Source organism: Ornithorhynchus anatinus, chromosome 3, assembly GCF_004115215.2.
Source record: "Ornithorhynchus anatinus isolate Pmale09 chromosome 3, mOrnAna1.pri.v4, whole genome shotgun sequence".
Taxonomy (NCBI): domain Eukaryota; kingdom Metazoa; phylum Chordata; class Mammalia; order Monotremata; family Ornithorhynchidae; genus Ornithorhynchus; species Ornithorhynchus anatinus.
In genome coordinates, this window is record NC_041730.1 from 63294806 (window position 1) to 63318983 (window position 24178).

The window sequence follows — 24178 nt, forward strand, 5'->3', positions numbered from 1 at the left end:
GGCCTGGAAGTCAGAAGGACCTGGGTTCCATCCCGGTTGTGCCGCTTGTCTGCTGCGTGACCTTGGGCAAGTCACTTCATTTTACCTTTCTGCATCTCAGTTCCCTCATCTGTCAAATGGGGATTAAGACTGTGAGCCCCATGTGGGACAGGGACTGTGTCCAACCTGATTATCTTGTACCTTTCTCAGCGCTTAGTACAGTGCCTGGTGCCTAGTAAGCACTCAACAAATACCATTAACAACAGTCCTCTAGAGGACAAATGCAGTGGAGGCTACAGGAATCTACTATGCGACTGGCACATAGTAAGCCCTTAACAAATGCCATTAGCAACAGTCGTATAGGGGACAAATGCAGTGGAGTCTATAGGAATCAACTGATTCTTTAAATTTGTATCACTTTACAAAATTAATGAAACCTCAAAAGCTGCTTTAAAAAACAAACCTAAACAGTAAGCATTCATTCTAACTGTAAAAGTTCCTTGAGGACCTAGAAATCATTAGACGCTGACCCCCTACCGGTTACATTATCGTTTTATAAATACACTATCAAAATTTTTAACAGGGTAAAAACCTGAAAAACTGTGCAAGAAACAGGAAAGACAGTGGCATTGTCTACAGGGCTGGGAAAGACGGGGAAGGAGTGAGGGAGTGGAGTTCGACAACAGCCTACCCCAAAATAGCACAGATTGTGACAGAGCTCGGGGCATTAACAGGTAATTTAGGGAGCAGAGTAACAAGGGAACGGGGCTATTTACATAAGGAAAGAGCTTATTTCTTAACTTCCAGCCCCAGAATGGGGAAGGAATGTTAAAATAATGATATGTATTCACCAATTAGGAAATCATCGCCCTACAAATCCAATAAAAGCAGCATTGAACTAGTTATGTTGCCAAGCAACTTTAGACTATCCTTTGGAAAGAGATAATAGGATTTACACACCACAGTACCTAACAAAGAACTTACAAATGTCATTTTAATCTCACATCCCTCTAGGTAGGGTTATACTTATCCAAAGATTACTGACGGGGAAAGATACGGAGAGGTTTAAAGGACCCACGGTAGAGAGTCCGCCGGACAACTACTATAAGCCCCTTGGGGGCAGGGACCGTGCCTACCAATTCTATTCTGTCGTACTTTCCGAACGCTTGGTACGGTGCTCCGTACGCAGTATAGACCACTGATTAAATTCATCTCAATTCACCAGGCAGCAATGTCGTCCAAAAAGAAACGTTTTTAAGTCTAATTGAAATCTTGATTTCTACTGCCACCAGGTGGCTAAGGAATCTCTTGGGGTCCTAAAAGCTCTAAGGAATGATCCTCGGGAAGAAGAACTGGAGAATGTGCAACAGCCAGTTGTTGCAGGGTGGGAGCTTGAGAAGATCTAAAACGTCAGGGGTCCTTCACTTGTCTACCAGCAATTACAGCACTGCGACTGAGGGCCCTCTGTGAGAAGGTGGAAAAGTGAAAACTGGGTTATCAAAGTACAGAAAACCGCCCATGGAAGACGGGCGGGAATTCTCTCGGCATTTTTGAGAATAAAGATTTCTCCAAGTGTTTTAAATACCAGGAATGAATACAAATAGCCGCTTCAACTTTAAGGAGTGCAAGTCACCAATTAAGCTCACACACTGAATGCTAATAATAAACAGCGGAGAGCACTGTACTAAGCGCTTGGGAGGGTATACTACAACAGAGTTAGCAGATATGTTCCCTGCCCAAAACAAGCCTCGTCTAATCCTCAGAATGTTCTAACTAAATCAGGTGGCTACTAAGACGTTAACAATTTCTCAGCTACTTTTTTTTTTTTTTAAGTTCAGAATCTACACTAGATGAAGGGCAGAGAAATGTTACGAGGAATCAAGTTGTAGAAACGGTATGAATAGGCTATAAATGGAGGAAAGCTCTTCTTTATACATACTATTCATTCATTCAATAGCTTTTATTGAGCGCTTACTATGTGCAGAGCACTGTACTAAATGCCTGGAATGAACAAATCGGCAACAGATAGAGACAGTCCCTGCCGTCTGACGGGCTTACAGTCTAATCGGGGGAGACAGACATATAAGAACAATGGCAATAGAGTCAAGACTTAGCGTGGCTCAGTGGAAAGAGCACGGGCTTGGGAGTCAGAGGTCATGGGTTCTAATTCTGGCTCTGCCACTTGTCAGCTGTGCGACTGTGGGCAAGTCACTTCACTTCTCTGTGCCTCAGTTACCTCATCTGTAAAATGGGGATTAACTGTGAGCCTCACGTGGGACGACCTGATCACCCTCTATCTACCCCAGCGCTTAAAACAGTGCTCTGCACATAGTAAGCGCTTAACAAATACCAACATTATTATTATTACTTAAAATAATTAGCAGTTTAATAGGGAGTGCTTTAGGGTAAGTTGCCTAAGTACAGTCACTTCTACTGTGAGAGGGGTTGTGTGCTTGAAGAATAATAATAATAATAATGTTGGTATTTGTTAAGCACTTACTATGTGGCGAGCACTGTTCTAAGCACTGGGGTAGACACAGGGGAATCAGGTTGTCCCACGTGGGGCTCACAGTCTTCATCCCCATTTTACAGATGAGGTAACTGAGGCACCGAGAAGTGAAGTGAAGAAGAAGAGGGTCGCCACTGCCCCCTCTTCAAGAAAGCAATCTGGGTGTGGAACTTTAATGTGCTTTATATATACAATGCCCGGTAAACAGGTGGCAATTTCAGCTCTCTAGGAGGTTAAAATGCTGAATCCTGAATATGCTGTGGTCTTTCGGAGAGGCAACAGTTGAAAGCTCAAAGAATATAGTCCATTTTTCCATTCAGTGAAGAGCGAAAGATACGTTTGAAGGTATTAATAATTCACAGTGATGATGTCATCTATTAGGCCCTTACCATGTGCTAAGGGCTGGGGTAGGTAAACACAAGGTTAACAGATTGGACGCAGTCCCTGTCCAACGTGGAGCTCGCAGTCTATCACCTTCATTTTACAGAAGAGGAACTGAGGTTACGGGACATGCCCAGTGTTTTGTAGCAGGCCAGGGTCAGAGCTGGGACCAGAACCCAAGCTTCCTAAATCCCAAGCCTGTGTTCTCCGCACTAGCTGACTTCCTACATTGGTCAGAAGGGGGAAAATCCCTCCTCGCTTTTGTTAGCTGAGGAAGACATCAGGACAAAGCTGGAATTTGAAGAGTTCTGGAAACAATAAAAAAGGAAGTTGGTCAGCTAGGAAGGAGCTCTGAGTAAATTACAAGGAGAGGGATAAAAAGAAAAGGAGACAGAGCTTACAAATGATTCCTTCTCTGGTATCTGGTAATAAGGCTCAAAATTATATTCATCCGGTTGTCAGTGGCAACTAGATATGCTTCGCTGGCTAAGAGCAGAACACCATAAGACAGGTTTACTCCTGAGCTTTGCGTTACCTACCACAAAAATCTTTGAAATGAGACTTCTTGATCAAATCTGTTTTCCCTTATCGACAAAGGTTGCCCTCTTTGCTCCGACTAGGAAATGTTACAGGTAGAAATATGCAGGTTGTCTGTCAGTTGACAAATGACCAAAAAAAAAAAAAAAAAAAAATTAGGTTCTGGCCAAATCTCACTTAAAAAAATGGCATTTATTGAGCACTTACTATGTGCAGAGCACTATACTAAGTGCTTGGGAGATTGCAATACCTTGGGAGAGAGGTCCTACCTTGCTAGTAATGGGGTGGGTTTATTCATTCTTATTCTTTATTCAATCTTATTTATTACAATTAGAATCTGGGTTCTAATTCCGGATCTGCCAATGTGGCCCTGGAGATTCAGTAGTCCCCAATTCCTTACAGCAGGCAAGACCAGAAGGGACCCACCCAGCCCCGCAAAACTGACTGGTCATCAGGTCCACAGTAGAGGGCAGAAACCAGAGTAGTCTCCCTTTTACCCTTTCGTTACCCTCTTTCTCTTACGCTCCCTAATGAGCAGCATCACCCCCACTTTCCACTCAGGAGAAGCCTGAATGGGGTGCAATGATCCTTCTCTGTTGATACAAATAATTATTACACTTCACATAACCAGCTAGTAAGACATTTACCTGGAAACTAGCTTTTTAAACATTTTTTTCCAATCCCAGCATGAGAGAAAAAATAACTGTAAATCCTCTTCTAACACCTATCATGCAATTTTCACATGTGTGTGTGTGGTGTGCATATATACATGTGAACCATGCAAATTTCAGAGTATATTTTCATTGTTACTTGCAATTATCAAAGTTTGTAACACTGTGACCAGTTTTAATACCATGCAATTTTATTCTAGGCATCAAGGAGGGACAATACAAAAGAAAATGACTGCCAATTTCCTGGAGGTTCAGTAGTTTAGAAGCTTACAATTAACAAATCTACATCACTCTTCATCTCTCTGGAACACTACTTTGGAATTCTACAACGTACACAATATAGCATGCCTTACTACTGTTACTTGTTTATTTCCGATCAAGTTACCCATTGCCGCTGAAGCGATTCTTGGAGTAAAGTTCCCGTATGAAAATGATTGGTGATTTGAGGCTTCTTTGAAGGGGAGTGTATGAAGAATGAGTGAAGATGCAGAGATTCTAAAACCGACACTAATGCAATTCAGTTTGACACAAAGGACATGTCGGGCGTAGGATCAAGTAGTCACGGCCTCTACGACTACTTGGGGGAAGGCAAATCTAGGGTTCATTCAGGAAGGAACCACACGGTAGGGCTTCGGTTCTAACCTAGAGACATACCAGAGGTTATAAATACCTATTCTAGATATACTTCTACATTTTAACAGGTTTAATCTCATGTTCCCCTGATTCAACCATTATAAACACAAACAATAGAAATATAATAGATCCATAATATAATGAAACGTGGCTGTCCTTTTACGAGAAATGCTGTCCTTTAGAATACTGGATTTCCAGATTGCAACCAAAGACAACTCTCAAAGTCTGTCCTTTCCTGAAATGGCAAATTAAGTCTGAAAAATATTAAGTCTAATAAATACAGTTTATCAGATATTTGTTAATCTCTATACATTACTGAGTAAAGTGTTGACCAAGGGGTGAAACAAACAAACAAAAAGGGGGCAGGGAGGGGAGAATAAGTCACATATGGACTTGAAGACACAAAGTTGAATACGGCCTTTCTCATCCGCTGTCCTGTAAATTTAAGGGATTACGACAATGAAGCAATGTGAAGGGAACTATTAAGACTAGCTTTCCAAGCTAGTAAACGCAGGTCGATTTGCAGGCCACGAAGCTTCCTAAAAAAATCTAACAAGTGATTTTTAAAAGCAAACACTCAATTACGACAAGTTACGACCTGTCACCGATGAATCAATGAAGCATTACTTACAGATAGTTCAGACGCAGCAACCAGTTTCAGTCTTAAAACTTTTTCTTCAGACTACATTCAAGTCCGCTATTTCTTTAAAGGAGGCTTTTCATAGGAATATAAATAACTTGAGATCCTTACACTTACCTTGGTATAGTAACACATTTCGTATTGCAATTTTGAGTAGTGATGGCTTTCTCAAGCTCATCTAATTGTCCCGTTTTCTTTAGCTTCTTCACCAAGCTTTTAACGGCTTTCTCACACCACTTTTCTTCCTGTCCATTCTGTTCTCCACCACCTGCTCCTCCAGAACCACCAGCTGATTTCTTCCATCCCAAAAGCCTCTTCACGACTGGTGGGGTGAACGGTAAGATGGACGACATGTTCTTACCAAAAGGAGCGATCCACAACAAGGGCGTAGTCTTCTTTATCCACTCTAGAAAACAAAAATAAGCAATACTTAGCAATTTTAAGGAAAGGGGGAGAACAAAATTCACTTACGAGGGTTTTCAACCATGCCAAATTAATTGTGTTCCTTTGTACACTTGAGTCTTAATATGCTGATCCTTTCCGAAAACCTGGGATTTGGAGAGATAAGGAGGAAAGGAATAGAACATACTTTTGGAGAGAACGTTCTTAAATCGAAGCAATACTGATGTGAACAGTGGAATTTCTCAGCCTCTTCTAGTACAATCGTACTTGTGACTTAGCCCAAAAGTGACTTATACCACCATTAATTATTTCATTCATTTTCATATCCTTGTTTTTAAGGTTACTGAATAAAGTTCTGTGTCCTTTAACAGTTTTGCAAGCCAAAAAATACACCACTCCTCCCTTCCCAAAGACAGCAATTTCAATGAAATCAGTATTTTTACTAATCGTTTCTCATCCTGGATAAATGATGATTTGCCGTCTGCATTAAGCCAATGAAGACAACTGGCTTAAATGTGTTTTGGTGAGAGTGGGTTTCGTATCCTTAACATATGTGGAGCAAAGAACGAAGAGCAAAAAGGTACGAATAAGATTCGGTGGGCTATCTTGGAAGTAAAGCCAGAGAAAAATATTCAAGACCTGTGGAAGGCAGACGTCCCAACTACTTTCTTACAGGAAGAATACACTAAATGATTTTAAAAAAATATATTTTGGCTTCAAAAATCAATATCCAGTGTGAGGATAGCCAGGTTTTCTTCGTTTTTGTTTGCTCTTTAAAAAATGTTATGGGGTTGAGGTGAAGGGCCAGGACCCATTTGTTCTCATTCAAGGGGAGAAATATGCTCCCAAGCACCTAAGTACAGTGCTCCGCAACACCGGTGTTCAATGAATCCTGATGACAACCAATGGCTCAAAAGCCACAGGGATTCTGCAAAGTGCTGATGATCATTAGCAGATCTTCTTGGGTGTGTGATTCTACGGTTCCATCAACCGTATATAGCAAGTTTTCTATGGGATGATGCTCCAAGTCCGTTGAGTTTGAAGGGCTTCCCTTCTACCACCTGCATCCACGACTTGTTGCATCTTACGACAATGCAAACTAGAGGGAATAAATGCGATAGGATTAGGCCCCCCGCATATTCCCATCTTTCCCCATTAGTGAGGAGGAAGGGGAGTCTCAATCTTAATGGACTTTTCGGTGAGGAAGCAGCATAGTCTAGTGGATAGAGCACGGGCCTGGGAGTCAGAAGGACCTGGGCTCTCATCCCAGCTCTGCCATTTGCCTGCTGTATGACCTTGGGCAAGTCACTTCACTCTTTTGTGCCTCAGTTACCTTAACTGTAAAATAAGGATTAAGACTGGGAGCTCCATGTGTGATCTGTGTTCATCTGATTATCCTGTATCCATCCCAGCACTTAGAACAGTGCCTGGCATACAGTAAGCTCTTAAATATCATTTTTTAAAAACCCAAAAAAAGGCCACCGCTTTTCAGGATAACCAAGTCTGCTAAGTAATATTCAGATTCCAGATCTACTGACGGTGTTAAATACTTTTTTAAGGAGCACATAAACCATGTAGAGGTCTTGAGGTGGTTCCCTGGGCTTTTTCCTGTACCCGACACGCTGCAAATATCATGTCTGTTGGCCACAGTTATCTGGAGGGTATATTATTAACAATATATAGTAATAATTATACCGGTATTTGTTAAGCATTTACTATGGGTGAGGCACTCTTCTAAGCACTGGGGTAGGTACAGGGTTAACAGGTTGTCCCACGTGGGGCTCAAAGTCTTAACCCCCATATTCCAGATGAGGAAACTGAGGCACAGAGAAGTGAAGTGATGTGCCCAAAGTCACACAGCTGACAAGTGACGGAGTCGGGATTAGAACCCACGACCTCTGACTCCCAAGCCTGCCACTAAGCCGTGCTGCTTCTCAAGAATTTGGTCAGGCATATTCTTTGGTAGCTGATATAGGAGGACTCTGGCTAGGATCCTGCAGGGGATGGAGAAGAAAGAGATGCCTCGATAAATATGATCTCTTGCCTTCCCTCTTGAAGAAGAGCCCAATCCTTAAAGATCCGTATACTGAGAAAAGACTCAATAGAGCAAAGGGAAGTATTTTACGCAGGGTTTCCCTTTCAGGTTTGTGAATCTCAAAAGGGATTCCATCAGGTCTGAGTGCATTACTGATTCACAGCTAATGGCTACAGAGACTTCAAAAATAATTATGGTATAGATGAACCCCTTCGGTACATTGTTTTCAGTGAACACATCACAGTTGTACAGACTAGGACTATGCTTTCCCATAGATTTACAGATCATCAACTGGAATACATTCCAAAGCTTCTGGAAAAATATGCAATTCTTTCATGGGCAATATCCTACCGCATTAAGCATCACTGAACAACTTTTTTGTATTTGCGCAAGTAATTCAAAGCACAAACATCACGTTAAATGAGGTACTGTCGTACGATTATAGATCGTTGCAACAATCTACAAAAGCAGGAGTCTTTTCATCCGCGGTAGAGGGTTCCTTTGGCTCTTTCGACTCCTTTCTCTATCGAGACCTTCATCGGCCCTTTTTACGAGTTATCTGATTTCTTTAAAATTACCACAGATCCTCTTAATCCCAAAATCTGAGTCGGAAGCAGAGAGGGGACCTCTACGTCGGTTTTGGCCCGTTGGAATGACACAAAAGATTGCCAACAGTGTCACACCACAACCGCTCTATCTCCAGGCTGTATGCACCACAGGGTGACTAACACCTGGACTTTGCCTGGCTTTTACTAAGCACTTCGTATGTCTGGGGTAGATAATCAGATTACACACACAGTCCCTGTCCCACACGGGGACCAACCCTGAGAGAGGGAGAACGGGTATCTTATCCCCAGTTTATGGATAAGGAACTGGTACCAAGAGGTTAAGTCACACAGTGAGGTCAGTGGCAGAGCTGGAATCAAAACCCGGGCCTCCTGGCTCCTAGGCCTGTGCCCTTACCAGCAGAGTACCTTATTTGAGAAGTGCGGAGTCTTCACTGGCTGAAAAGATATCCATTTCAACGGACCTCATCTTCAGTAACAGAAAAGCTCATTTCCTCAAGGCCAGAACACCTCCACTTAGATGTCCTACCAGCACCTCAAGCTAAACATGCCCATAAAGGAACTCATCTGACCTCTCTAAATCATCTCCTTCCCTACAAGCCTGTAACTTTGGCATTATCCTGGACTCCTCCCTCTCTCAACCTCCATAGTCAGTCTGTCAAGAAATCCTGCCAGTGCTTCTCCTACAGTTACAGAACCTGACCTTTCCTCTCCATCCAAACCGGTCCGAGTCGCCCGTCGTATTCCGGTTTGGAGTGCTACATCAGCCTCCTCACTCGTCTCCCTGACTCCTGTCCAGCCTTCGCTCTGTCGTCGGGATCGTTTTTCAAAAACACTGCTCGGCACCAGCCTCCCCACTTCTCAAAGAGCCTCCAGTGATGGCTCATTCCTCTCCAAAGCAAACAGAAACTCCTGACCACTGGCTCTGAGGCACTCAGCCACCTCTCTCCCCCTTTGCTGGATTCACTCCTGGTCTGCGCTGAGGCTTCACTCTTTGGAGATGAATGGTGGCACAGAGACTCCCTGAGTTTTTGTGGAAGTTCTAGCTGGATGTCCGATTCCCGCGCCCCAAACGTAGCAGTCCCTCGAGGCTCAGTTCCAGATCCCCTTGTATTCTCCATCTACACCCACTCCCTTGGAGAACTCATTCTTTCCCATGGCTTCAACTACTATCTCTATGCAGGTGATCCCCAAATCTACATCTCCACCCCTGATCTCTCTCCTTTCCTGCAGTCTAATATTTCCTCCTGCCTTCAGGACATCTCTACCTAGATATCCCGCACACACCTCGAACTTCACATGTCCAAAAGTATGCTCCTCATCTTGCCACCCAAACCCTATCCTCTCTTTGGTTTCTCCATTACTGTAGACAATCTTACTATCCTTAACTCACCTCTCATTCAACCCTCAGATATTCAGTCTGTCCTGCCTGTCGGTTCTACCTTCACAACACTGCCAAAATCCATCCTGTCCTCTCCAACGGAACAATACAAGCACTTATCCTACTCCACGCTGACTACTACATCAGCCTCCTGTCTCTCCCCACTCCAGTCCAGACTTCATTCTGCTGTCCAGATCATTAAAAAACACCACCATTCAGTCCACGTTTCCCCACTCCTTAAGATCCTCCTTCAGCTGCCCATCCATCTTCACCAACCTACTCACTGTACCTCAACCTCATCTATCTCGCCGCTTACCCCTTGCCTTTGTCCTGCCTCCAGACTGGAATTCCCTCCCCCTTCACATCTCACAAGAGGGTTTCCACAACTTAACTCTCATTTCCCCTATTCTGTGTTGCTGTTGAACTTGGATTTGTACCCTCCATTCCCTTATTTACATATCCATCATTTATTTTAATGGCTGTCTCCTCTTCTAGATTATAAGTTCATTTGTCGGCTCTTATATTGTACCCTCCCAAATGCTTAATACAGTGCTCTGCACACGGTAAGCACTCATATACGGACCAACTGGATCGCTTCCACTGGGCATCTCCCTATCTGTTGTGTGTGTTCTCTACTATACGAGCCGCCCCGCCACCCTCCCTGGCAAACCATCCGAGTCCTGGGATGCTTCAGGGTTCTCTTGCTGCAGTAGACGCAGACTTTTATCTGAGCCCCCTGCATAAAAACAGCCGCTGGGCTAAACGAACAATTCTGACAGCACAAGAACTGGCCAGAAGACAGTATTACAGCAGTAAGACCAGACTACCAGATGAAGAGCAGCTCACAGAATTAGGCACTGGATACACCTTCTTTAGAAGAGGCCTTCCCTCTTCACAAAACAACTGTCTGGTTGGACGCCACCGATAACTGCCTAGATGCAGAAGCGGTCTTCTGAGGACGCTATACCCAATCCTGAAGCAGAATCGCTCTGCCACAAGCCTAGAGGTACACGTCCCCCAGTGACTAAACTCTAATGAAAAAATTCCTTCATTGAAAATGTCATATAAACTCAAGGAGTTTCAACGTCGGACAAACTAATTACAGTGGGCAATCTTAACACTTGAATTGGAAGCCATGTCCACAGAAGGAAGAGTTATCAAGCCGCACGAGACTGGCAAATAAAGCACAATGGCCTATGTTGGCATGGCATGAATGCCCAACAGTATTTCATGATCACAAACACCATCTTCCATATGGGAAGCACAGACAGCAGTCCAGAATTGAGTCAAAGGCTGGACAGTGTGTTATCCGATATGATCCAAGTCTTTATTTATTCAGATTAATGTCTGTCACTCCCCGTAAGCCCGTTAGCAGCGAACCTACCTCATTCTGCTGTACTATACTCTCCCAAGTGCTAGGAACAGTGCTCTGCACATAGTAAACGCTCAATAAATACCAGCGGTTGACCCAGGTTTCCAATGGCTATTATAAAATCTAAAGTACTTGAGCACCTTCTGTGTGTTCAGCACTTCAGTATCAATGGGAAGACAAGCAGTTGTGATTTGCACATGTTAAGTTCGAGGCGACCGTGGAATATCCAAGTAGAGATACCTTGAAAGCAGGAGGAAATGCATGTCCGCAGAGAGGGAGAGAGAGAAGGGCTAGAGATGAAGATTTGGGAATCATCCTAATAGAGGCGGTAGCTGAAGCCGTGGGGGCGAGTGACTTGCCCATGGTCACACAGCAAACCATCCTCTGACTGCCAGGACACGTTCTTTCCGCTAGACCATGTCGCTTTCGCCAATTACTGAATCCCAAGTGGCCTCCAGATAACCAAGACAGCTAAACTAGAAGTCACTGTAGAACGAAGGCACCCGCGAGAAGTCATACGTGAGGTTCACAACCACCCTGCTCAAAGAGGAAAACAAATTACCACCTCCAATACGAGCAAGTCTCCATTACACTGTTTACCAGGCAGCAGGATTGGTTTGATGCAAGATTCTTTAAAAAAAGAAAAATTGAGTAGGGGGGAGGAAGGAAAGGGGAAAAAAGGAGGTTCACCGGGCCAGGCAACCACTGAAAAGGGACTTCACTTGGAGCCATTTTCGATGAAAGAAACAACCTCCCCCCGACACAACCAACACAGTACCACTCAATCCTAATTCAGTGTATTGGGGGACATACTAACAGCGGCATCGACTTACTACTAATTTCTTTTTAGTCTAAATCACTTTCAAACATCTGGTGACCAATGGGAAGAAGGGTCCAGCACAACCCATTATGAATAATACACCAAAACAATTCCTATATATTATAGACACTCCAGCTTTCCATTAAATAACTGATAAGATTTAATCAAGTCTAAGAAGACCTCTTCTTGGGAAGACCGTGAGTCTCGAGCGTGCCGAGTTTTTTGCAATTCACCAAATCTGCTGAAACCTCTGCACTCCCAGTCTTTGTAACATTTCCATGTTTGGTTTTTTTTACACCTTCAGAACCCAGAACTTTACCTCAGTTTTGTAAACCATAATTTTTGAAACTCTAGAAGCGCTGAGGCAGTATTCATAAGATGAAGTAGGCTCGATGTACTCCAAAAGTGCAAGCAACACAGAAAAGTGTAACTCATTTGAGTAATCAAAGCATTAGGAATTGGTAATTGAGTCAAACACTACTGACATTATATCAACGCCCAAAGGAACATTAACATATACTATTAGAAAAATGAAAACAAATGAGCTACCAACTTAGGCCCCAAATATGCATGAATAATTCCCCACAGTGAAATTATCTTGACAAAACCAATTTATTTTGAATCCTTGTCCCCACCTCTTAGACTATGAGGCCCTGAGGGATAAGGATTGTGTTTAACATGATTGCTTCCTATATACCCTGGTGCTTAGCACTAAGGGCAAATTTCCTTCGGTTGTCAGAGGCAGCGCTATTTGTAGTGATCGGTGCCGTCTGTGACTTGATTTCTGCTGCAAAGGGTGCACACTTTGGTTTCTGGGCCCCGGGTCTTTCTGACACTGCCGGTTCTGACCATTCAGTTACGTCATAAAACTTGAAACCAAGCTTCTGTGTATTCTTAAAGCATTTTTCTATCAGTTCTTTGCAGTGGCTCCATTTCAGCTAATCACGTAACAGTTGAGTATGCTATTTCCGTGTATTCTCCCCAACCCGGCCAAGTTAAATCCTAAAACCTCAACTTTTTTCATATCTAGGTCAGTCTACTATTAAGACGTGGCTCAACGGAGCTGATGAAACGTCTCATAATGCCAAATGTGACTGACAGCTTAGAGGAACTGCAATTCCTGCACCGTAGAGTAACGCTTCAGTTAGTTGGGCTAGACTTTGACACTACCCTATCACCCAGGATGCTGACCATCTTGATTGACCATGGAACAGAGAGCATCAACAGATAGCAAAACTCAGTGATGGCCTTCAGCTCTCTATGGCTGATAGAAGAATTTGTCTCTGGTTAACATTTCCCGTTTCTGGCTAGTTTATCACCTCTGGTTTCTCTGGGGTTACAATCAGTCCAGAGTCACTAGTCACTTTGCAATGTGTAACATATATATATATATATATATATATATATATATATATATATAAAGGGGTAACATATTTCAAAACAAGCGTTAGGCCCTACATCAAGTTATGTGCTTGAAGTTTCCAATTTAGATTGTACTTTATGCTTCACTTCTGTCCAGTTTTCTGAAAGAGACTTAAAGTTTCAATACAGACACATACTTGATACTAAAAGCCTCCTACAAATTTCGGGAAATTAGGAAATTCAGCAGCCAAAGTAGCTGCACAAAGAAAACCATGGTAATATAAAATAGAACAGTTTCAAAATTACAGCGTGTCCCATATACCTGAAGATAGGGATGTACTCGAGCCGTTCCTCAAAAAAGCTGGTTCCCACATTTGAAACCAAGACTTTGGGGCAGAGAGAGAGCAGAGCCAAAAAGAGGTTGCATTTAGCATAAAACATCCCTAACGCTCAACAGTACGGCCATCAAAAAAGTGCATTAACTCCACAAACCTATTGGGCCAAAAGCTTTGGTGAAAGAGGTTGGAATTCCCCATTAAAACAATAGTTGGCAAATGCTAGGTTTGTGATTAACGTTCTCAGGAACGCATCTGCTGACAGAGAGCCTATTCTTCCTATTCTTTCATTGTTTGACAGGGTGAAGATTGGTGCTTCTGTCGAATATAACACCCTATACTAAAAATGAGGTACAGCCAGGAGGACTTCAGAAAGTCCCATAAACCTAACACGAAAACAGTGCAATGGATAGAGCACGGGTCTGGGAGACAGAAGGACCTGGGTTCTAATCCCAGCTCTGCCTTTTGTCTGCTGGGTGACCTCGGGAAAGTCACTTCACTTCTCTGTCCTTCAGTTACCTCATCTGTAAGCCCTGTTTGAGACAGAGACTGTGTCCAACCTCATTAGCCTGCATCTACCCCAGCGCTCAGTACAGTGGTTGGCCCACAGTAAATGCTTAACAAATAACATTTTTTTTAAAAAAAAAAAGTGCCAGCACCTGGAGCACCTTACTAGCAGCAGCAAGTTTAAAGGGAATCCTGGCCCGCTCCTCCAAGGGGACACAGCTCTCCCCTTCTCTCGGACAAGAGAGAGAACAAGCATTGGAGGAGGGTAGTCGTCATACCTCCGGGGCCAACCTGACATTTTGAGTGTGGGAGCAAAATGGGGAAGGGATTTCAGGAGCGATAGGGGCTGTGGGACAGGGCTTCAAAGAGCAGACAGCCAGAAAGCTGTCAGTCTGTAGTTGTTCCATCCTGAATCTCTGTCAGGGCAGACGGAGATCTGGGATGAGGGCGCCTGAAAATCCAGCTCAGAAAGCTGCAAGGGCAGGGGCGACTAGTCTCCAGATGTCTCTGGAGTTCGCAGGCCTACTACGGTGTATTTAAGCATTATTTTTTTAAAATTTGGTTGCAAGATCCATAAGGGCCTAGGGGGCTGGTATGCACTTGTAGGAGGTCACTCTTACAGGGACCGGTGCGCTTTCCCCGATCTCGGTCCTGCCTCTAAAGCCCTGACCGGAATTATCATCCTCTCATTCAAGGACACACTTGAGTTGGAACCGGACAGGTAAGGAAGAGGCTCTTCGCCAGCTCCCTACTTTACATATTGGTTCTCTTCACATACTACTTTCCAACTTTCATCATTTGCTACTCCCTGGCTCACCTAACCGAACCTCCCTCTTCCACCTCTAAACCCCTCAGTCACTCCTCTCCTGGGTTCTAACTCCCTCCTCCCACAGAATCCACCAGACCACAGCTCTCTCCATCATCGAAGCCCCTCCTGATCCTGCGGGAAGCTTTTCCCAGATTATTTCCCTAACGAATCAGTTAGCCTGTCACCACCCTGAACACATACATCTTATTCCTACCCTCAGTACTTCTAGCCATGAGTAAATTTGTCCTAAGAGAGTACTTTCTTTGTTACGCATTTCTTGCTTCCAGCACTCGTAGTTTTTGTCCCTCCACCCTAGTAGATTATAAGTGTCTGGAAGGTAGTAATTAGGCGCTTAGCACAGTGCCCTGCACACAGTGAGCGCTCAATAAATATGACTGAATGAATAACTGTGTTAGACGTTCCCAAGTCCTGCTGCTGCTTCGGTGAAGAGACTACTGCTCCGGGGGGAAACCAACAAAAACCAACGAGAGATCTAGGTTCTAATTCTGGTTTTGCCTGTTACACCTATGTCATCGGGGTGGTTTCTGTCAGTCGTATTGATTGAGCGCTATGTGCACAGCACTGTGCTAGGCACTTGGGAAAGTACAACGATAGACATATTCCCGCCCCACAACGAGCTTACAGTCTAGAGGGGGAGAAAGACATTAATATAAATTAAAGATATGTACCTAAGTGCTGTGGGGCTGGGGGGTGAATAAAGGGAGAGAGGATGACGCAGAAGGGAGTGGGAGAAGAGAAAAGGTGGGCTCAGTCAGGGAAGGCCTCTTGGAGGAGATGGGCCTTCAATCAGGCTTTGAAGGGACCTGGGGGGGAGAGTAAGTAACCATCTGGAGGATATGAGGGAGGGAGGGAGGGCATTCCAGGCCAGAGGCAGGAAGGCGGCAAGAGGTCAGTGGCAAGATAGATGAGATCGAGTTACAGCGGGAGGGGCGGCACAGGGTGTTCATTCATTCATTCAACAGTATTTATTGAGCGCTTACTATGGGCAGAGCACTGTACTGAGCGCTTGGAATGTACAAATCGGCAACAGACAGAGACAGTCCCCATTGACGGGCTTACAGTCTAATTACAGCAAAGAGGCAAGGCCCAGCTAGCAAACCTAAGCAGCAGAGTCCGCGACTGGTTTAAAGCACTCTGCTGCGCGTCCCTCCCGCAAAAAACCGGCCCACACCCTACAACGGTGCAGCACCCCTGCCTGTCCGGACACCAGTCACCGCATTCCCGGCAACAACCAAACTGGCAGGGATGACAGGACTTAGAGGGCTGCTGGGCAAACTACTCTCGCTATAATCAATTCCTCCATACAACTTCTTGGTCCCATGGCCTCAGAATCGGGGTCTGTCCTCTGTTCGGCAGACGATTCCATCGTCATAACTCTCCCAAGAGCTTAGTACGGGGATTTGCACTCACACATGTAATACCTATCTTCCACAGTAATCATCTTTCCTCCAAAGGATGAAGGGATATCACTGTAAAGTCAACAGTTGAAAGACTGCTTAATGTGCGCGCGTGTGCACACAAACACACGCACACCCCCTCCCCCACTCCATTCATTCATTCAATCTTATTTATTGAGCGCTTACTGTGTGCAGAGCACTGTACCGAGCGCTCGGAAAGTACAATTCGGTGTACTTTATGCAGAAGTGGAATACGCAGACCTAGATTCAATGACTTTCAGTCTCCTACATGACCTTGGACATTTCCCTTAAGTCACCGCACCTCAGCTGTCACCTTGATACTCGTTCCTTAAGTAACTCACAGAATTATTTATTAGATAACATCCAAAATGCTTTAGGTTTCTTCAAGAGCCACTTAGATATGCAGCTTGAGTCTCTTCATTTTGAAAAAGAGGTTCAGGCCTCTCTGCAGTTGGGTAGCGCAGGGGTTTCACTACTTGCAGCAGTGTGGGTGTGAACTTATTTCTAACACCTCTACGCCACTTAAGTCTGCAGTGCCGACCTTCGAAACCCTTCAAAAATGTAATATTCACGCTGGAAATTTAAGAAGGCTGAAGGGCTTCAACTGTACTTACCTGACTCGTAACATGGCGCAATGGGAAGTGCCACGCACCTACCTTAGATGGGTTTTGCTTTGCCAACGCTTTCGCCATCTTCAACTGCCCCGGCCCTATGAAATTTCTTAACTGCCAATATTCGGTACAACGCAAGTTAGTCTCACTCAAAATACGTACAAACTGGATTTAGACAACCAAAGACAGTTGCTCCCTGTGCCCCGACCTCACCTATTTTACTACCAATCCCTTTTCCAGGTCTTCCCTCTGGCCTTGAGCTTTCTCCCCCTCCACATTATGCCAGACCACCCACTCTCCCCACCTTCAAAAGCCTTATTAATGCTGGCATTTGTTAAGCGCCTATGTGCAGAGCACTGTTCTAAGCGCTGGGGGAGATACAGGGTAATCAGGTTGTCCCACGTGAGGCTCACTGTTAATCCCCATTTTACAGATGAGGTAACTGAGGCACAGAGAAGTGACTTGCCCACAGTCACACACACCATTATTATGGTCACATCTCCAAAACGCCTTTCCTGATTAAGCCCTCTTTTTCCCAACTCCCTCTCCTTTCCGCATCATGTACTTGGATCTGCACCCTTCGGGATTCACCCCACCCGCAGCCCAACAGCACTTATGAACAGAGCCATAAATAATCCACGATGTCTGCGTCCTGCCCGGGACCGTGAGCTTATCGTCAGCAGGGAATGTGTCTACCAACTCAGTTGTACTGGACAACCAAGCACGGAGGACAGCGCTCTTCACACGGTAAGCACTCGACAGATATCGCCGATTGATAGTAGGATGGATAAGCCATTTCTCAAATGGAACAGGATCCTTCACTATCTACAAGCGCCACTTCTGTACTGGAACCACTTGACTGGAGTCTTGGGAACCAATGAGAATTCACCCAAACTAAGGTATTTAGCGCTTACTACACGCACAGCACTGTACTAAGGGCTTGGGAGAGTACGATACCACGCAACAACAGACAGGTTCCCTGCCCGTAGCGAGAGTGAGTCTAGAGGAAAGTATGGCATCTGGACTGGCTAGGTGTACGTGTGCGTGGGTGGTGGGATATGGTATCTCACCGCTGATTGAAGCTGGACAGTCTGATAAAGGAGGGCTCATGAAGAGAGAATCTAGCTGTGTCTTTTTTTCCCCAAGGAGTCGCTGATGGGGCAGTGATTCCACAGTCAAACCATTGCCGGGATCAAGTATTCCAAATCTGCCAAGTGTGAGAGGTCGGGAAAGGCTGCATTGCTCCCTCGGATGACCTCCCTTGCCTGCAATATGCCCTGTTCCCCGACCCCTGCCATTTTCTGCCTCTGATCTGCCTAGCTGGGCAACGGACAATAGTGAGTTGTTTTGTGTTCATAAAGAAGGGTAAGAGGAGGCCTAAGTCATGTCGAGTAGCACAGTCAAGGGTGGCTTACCCTCTACCAACGGTGGATGAGGGTAATAATAATGATAATGGCATTTGTTAAGCATTTACTATGTGCAAAGCACTGTTCTAAGTGCTGGAGAGGATACAGGGTAATCAGGTTGTCCCACGTGGGGCTCACAGTCTTAATCCCCATTTGACAGATGAGGTCACTGCGGCACAGAGAAGTGAAGTGACTTGCTCAAAGTCACACAGCTGGCAAGCGGCGGAGCCGGGATTAGAACCCATGACCTCTGACCCCCAAGCCCAGGCTCCTTCCACTGAGCCACACACCTTCACTGTCTGCTCCAGCTGATGTGTGACCACACACTGTACCTGTTTGCCCCAGTGTGAGCCACTGGGAACATGCAAGTGGAGCGAGAGGATGCAGAAGACAGTAAAAATCCGTTCACTCATTCAATCATCTTTATAGAGCGCTTACGATGCGCAAAGCGCTGTATTAAGCGTTTGGGAGAGTACACTCTAGCAATAAACGGGCACAGAAATCGCCACTTCCGCAGGCACGACTCAAGTTACTAAGCGTTTGGGGGAGTCCACTATAACGATAAGCAGACACAAAAATCACCACTTCCGCAGGCCCAACTCAAGTGCAGGTCCTGCCGGTGGCAGACATGTCTTTCCATCGATGATATTTATTGAGGGTAGTCAACCTAGGTGGTCAGGCCAGTGGAAGTGCATTCCCATATTTTCATGGACAAAGCGTGCAGGTGGCTCCACTCCTTTACATTCAAGGATGTAAGTACATCACCCGAAGTCGCTTCTACCAGGCCTCTAATCACCGTCGATCTTTTACCTGCTCCCATTATCTGTGTTTATCTTCTCCCCTTAGATTGCAAACTCCTTGAGGGCAGGGGAGGATTACTCTTATCATACTTTTTCAATACCGCTGATAACTTTTGAAAATTACCGTAATGCAATCAAAATACTTCCTTGAACCGTTGAAGTGTTTTGCCGGAGAAAGCACGCTCGAATTCCAGTAGGTTAAACACAGGATTTTTCAGTGTTCAAAATTTCAGAGATTTAAAAAAAATTTTTATGCATATCCAAAAAACGAAGTTATGACGATAAGCATACTATTCCTATTAGCAAAAGAAGAAACTTCTGTACCGGTAGCTGGAAGCTTTATCTGTCAGCTGAGAAGCCAAAGTTTCATTCAACATTATTTTAATCCTAAAATTGGAATTAGAGTAGTTACTAAAACTCAAACAGAAATTTGGAATATCATTAGCAGATAATAATAATAATTACAGTATTTGTTATGCACTTACTATGTGCCACGCACCGTAATAAGCGCTGGGGTAGATACAAGGTAATCGGATTGTCCCATGTGGGGCTCACAGTCTTAATCCCCATTTTACAGATGAAGTAACTGAGGCACAGAGAAGTGAAGTGACTTGCCCAAGGTCACACAGCAGACAAGTGGCGGAGGCGGGATTAGAACCTGCGTCCTCTACTTCCAAACCCGTGCTCTTTCCACTAAGCCACACTGAGGAAAAGTACATTTAGGCATTTGTTTTTGTGGTGACAGCAATTACGCCAATATTGGTGGGCCCAGGATGTCTGCCAAACACAAAAACAAAAAAACTTACCAAATTTAAACATGTTAAAAACTGATTCTGGATTCTTTAACACTCACTACAATGTCTATACAAAACCATTCTCCCACAAGTTCTAGTTCTTGTGAAATGACGATTTCTTCACTTATACTGTGCAACCAGATCTTAGTCGTTCAGGGAACGAGCTGATGACAATATTATGTTATTCACTGAAAAGAGTGAGCATCTTGAAAAGAGTAAATCTTTAAAATTATAAACTACCCAAACAGTATATTCCTTTCGGAGGCCTACGGAAAGTCTGGGTTGATCTTTTTTGTATAATCCATTAGCAAATTCACAGTAGATGGGTTAATAAGTTGAATTTGGGGAGAACCACCTAGGAAAAAAACCCTGAATTGTGTTCGTCGAAAACACAAGGATTGAGATTACAGCCCGGTTTAAAAAAGCAAAAAACATCCGGGCGGGCTTTCTGACCGGACAGTCGTGGAGACTCATGCGATCGAATGGAAAAGCACTAGAGGATCTTGTAATTTTCTGTGTAACCTCTGACTGGAGGTGTTTAACCTTTCTGGTGAGCTGTGCAAACACGTGCGATGATCCAAATTAAAAGAATGAAGTGAAAATGATCTCTCGCGGTGGGGGGAAGGCTCAGAACACACTGGGTTGACACTCAACAAGTTCAACTGACCCCTCGTACTGACAACACTGCCATCGGTGGAATATTCGTTTTGTCTTCCGGGAACTTCTCCTCCCGGGGAAAGAACGCTCCCTCCAAAGAATGAAACTGGCCGACAGACAAAAGCCAACTCGACCGGTAAGTGCGGCTGAGCATCGTGGTAACCTCCACCTCCCCTCCTGCCACCCGGAGTCTCCGCTCTCATCCTGCCCCGAAGGCACCAGGCCCGGAGCGGCTCCCACACGCTCTAGGATTCACCTGTCGCCGCCTTCCCTCCTGCCACCGAGGGTCCCTGCTCCCGGCATTCACCGTGTGCGCTGAGGATAAAAGCCACTCCCGCGCGTTCTCGGACCCCTCCGTCACCGCTGACAAAAGCACTCGGTAGAGCGCCCTGCACACAGTAAGCGCTCAATAAATACGACGGAATGAACGGAAAGCACCGTGGTAACCGCCCCTTTCCTTCTGGTCAGCGAGGTCCCTGCTACCGGCAGCTGGCTCCCGCGTTCCCGCCGCCCAGACTTTAATTTAATTCCCACCTCTGTATTTTCTCTCACCATTCAGAGTGTGCTGAATAGCATTACAACTTCGTCTGATGATCAAAGAAAACTCCAAGAACTGTTGAGAATTTTACCAGATGGCCAGCTAAAATCCACAAAAGAAATCTGCAGATTGAGGATTTTCTCTGCTCTTGGAGTTGCATACTTTCTCCGGCTTTCTTCGCCCCGTCACTGTTATTTTTTGATGAACTTTACTTAATTTTTACCTCTTTCCTATTCCTCTGTTTTTCTCTTTCTCTCTCTCTCCCTGACAGATCACCCCCAGTCCTCAACTTTCTCTTCTACCTAGGCTGAACCTAAACTCATCTTTCTCGGGGCTGGCTCAGTGACCCGTAGCACTAGCTTGAAGGGGCTCTGATCATCTACGTTCTGACTTCGCTGCCTCCAGTCCATATTTTGCTAGGTTAAAAAACAACCTCTGAGCACATTTCCCACTCGGAAACCGCCAACGGTTGCCCATCCACCTCCCCGTCAAACAGAAACTATTGGCTTTTAAGGTTTTCAATCAGCTCTTCCCCCTCCTCACTTATCTAGCCAACGCGCACACTTTGCCTCTTTAACACCAACCTACTCAAAATACCTAGGCCTCGTGTCTCTGTCATTCCCTTGCTCACATTTTTCCGCTGGTCTGGAACTCCATCCCCCTTAATATCTCAAAGACCGCCTCTCTCCATCTTCAAAGCCCTGCTAAAATCTTACCCCCTCCGAGAAGGCTTCCCTGACTAACCTCTCATTTCCCTACGCTCTTCGCCCCGCCTTCCTGCACCGTCCATGCGCTTGGGTCTATATCCCTTAAACGCGTGGATACTCATCCAACCTCCAGACCCACCACGCTTCTTCTACTCCGTTACTTGGTTCACTCAACTTTCCGTACTTGCATTAATATCCATCTAGACTACAACGCTATTAATTGTGGCCTTCGTTGAAGGCTTACTAGGTACCAAGCGCTATATCAAGTGTCGAGGGAGATGCACGATAATCGAGTCGGCCAGTTCCCGTTCCACACTGGGCTCACGGTCTAAATAAGACGACCAGGTACTGAACCCCCATTTTACAGATGAGGAAACTGAGGCCCATGGGAAACGAAGGGACTTGCCCAAGGTCACACAGCAGGCACGTAGCCAAAACAGGATTGTAATTCAGGTCTTCTTGCCGGACGAGTGGTCTTTGCATTAGGCCCGACCGCTTCTCTTGAGAGTGGGTATGTGAACAGCACATCTATAATAGCGTACTCTCCCAAGAGCTTAGTACAGTGCTCTGCACACAGTAAGTGCTCCAAAACTACCACTGACTGACTGACCTTTCTACTGTACTCTCCCAAGCACTGCGTGCAACCACAGTTGCAGATATACGATTGGGGATATGGTAGAGGGAGGTTTCTCCCCCCATCAGGAGTTCAGCCCACCGCTACCAGGTTGTAAACTAAGAGCAAAGTTTTTGTTCACGATTGGTGATAAATCTGCCAGTACCCCCGATTATTCCGATGACCCTAACCTCTCCTGCTTTCTAAGCAAAAATGTGATTGCTACATCAAGATGTGAATTTTAACTAGGAAGAAAGGAAGACATTTAGACCCAAGAGCCACTTAATAGCATAGATTAAACCAGAATTTTTAAAAAAAAACAAAACAACCACCCAAACTCAGCTCTGCAGAATAGGTCTCTTGAGGACTCGGGAGAGAAAAATCAGTAGGGCTCTCTGATTTGACATGTGCCCCCAATCATTATAATCTTTTAGCCTTCAAAGTAGATTTGCAGTGCAATGAATTATCCATGGACAAAAATGGAGCATTTTGTGGGGAAGTAGCTTGGGTCTCCAGGTAAACCCAGAAATAAGGCCTGCCAACTATATGCTGAACCCTTTAGGTGATCCCAAAAATACAGAGAAGTTTAAAAAATATCCTGGGTTCATTCTCCATTCCAGTTTCACCTTCTGGTTAACAAGCTTTGAGGGCAGGGACCACGTCATTTATTTCCGTTGCATGTCACCAAGTACACGGTACGGGGCTCTGCACCCTGTAGGTGCTCGATGAGAGCGGCCGATTATGAGTTCGGGCACCCGTTGAGAGGCAAGTTTTCCATAAGAGTGAAACTCCATATACAAATCAAGCTGTCTTCCCCACCGTCTTCCATTTTATAAGGAAGAGTTGTTTTTATTCATCTTTACAGGTTTCCCCAGAAACTGCCCGGGGCAGAGGACCTAGAACATTTCAAAACTTGACCTTATCCTGAGTTATATTACCTCACATCTGCTAAAGCCTCCAATACGGTTCAGAGGTTAGCCGCTTGAAAACCTGGGCTTGCAAAACTAATAATCCTGCTTCACCTCCCTTCTCCACTCCGCCGCCTCTCTCCCCACCCCCCGCCGCCCCCCCCAACCATACTCTCTCCCAAGGACACCTCAAAGGCTTTCCTGTGAATCCCAAACCAGCGCAGCGGGGTGGATAATCCTCCGATAATCCTTCTCCGGTGACACCGGATCAATACTGCGAGTCTGAAAGGAACTAGTACCGTGGAACAGACGGGATCATCGCCAGATCCGACGGTCCCCATCCCACCTGGGGCTCAGAACCTGAAAGGAATTGCATTCTGAGGGTGGAGCCTCCCATCGAGAACAACAGGTGAGCCTTGGTCCGGCGACTGCAGAACGTATTAGCTCGCCAGGAGCTGACATGGCACCGTTAACAGTCTCTTCCCTGCCAGGCGCGTTCCCGTGGGGGCACGAACGGCAGCCGGAGAGCAGGGGCGCGGCAGTCAAGTGCCCACACAGGTGGTTTCAGGTGCCCCATCCATTTAGGGACCACGGCGCGGCGGAGCCACGGTACGGTGGAAGGCCCCGGTAGTCGCTCACGTCTAGGCAGCCCACGTCGGTCAGCTATTTTAACGACGGGCCCGTCCACCTGCGGATGCCCTGTGTGGCTCTTCACTCAGAATCCCTGACCGCCGCCGGCAGGGCTCTGACCCACAGAATCAGGATCT

At 45.4% G+C, this 24178-nt stretch overlaps 1 protein-coding gene across 3 annotated transcripts in view; it reads right to left on the reverse strand.

Moving 5' to 3' along the window:
• SMAD2 (SMAD family member 2) overlaps window positions 1-24178 on the reverse strand; it is a 75358-nt gene that overhangs the window by 41943 nt on the left and 9237 nt on the right. For all 3 annotated transcript variants that reach the window (XM_029060403.2, XM_029060401.2, XM_029060402.2), the window contains exon 2: window positions 5468-5756. In XM_029060403.2, the coding sequence (XP_028916236.1) occupies window positions 5468-5703 (236 nt within the window). In that variant the 5' untranslated portion in view covers window positions 5704-5756. The remainder of the gene's footprint in view (window positions 1-5467; window positions 5757-24178) is intronic.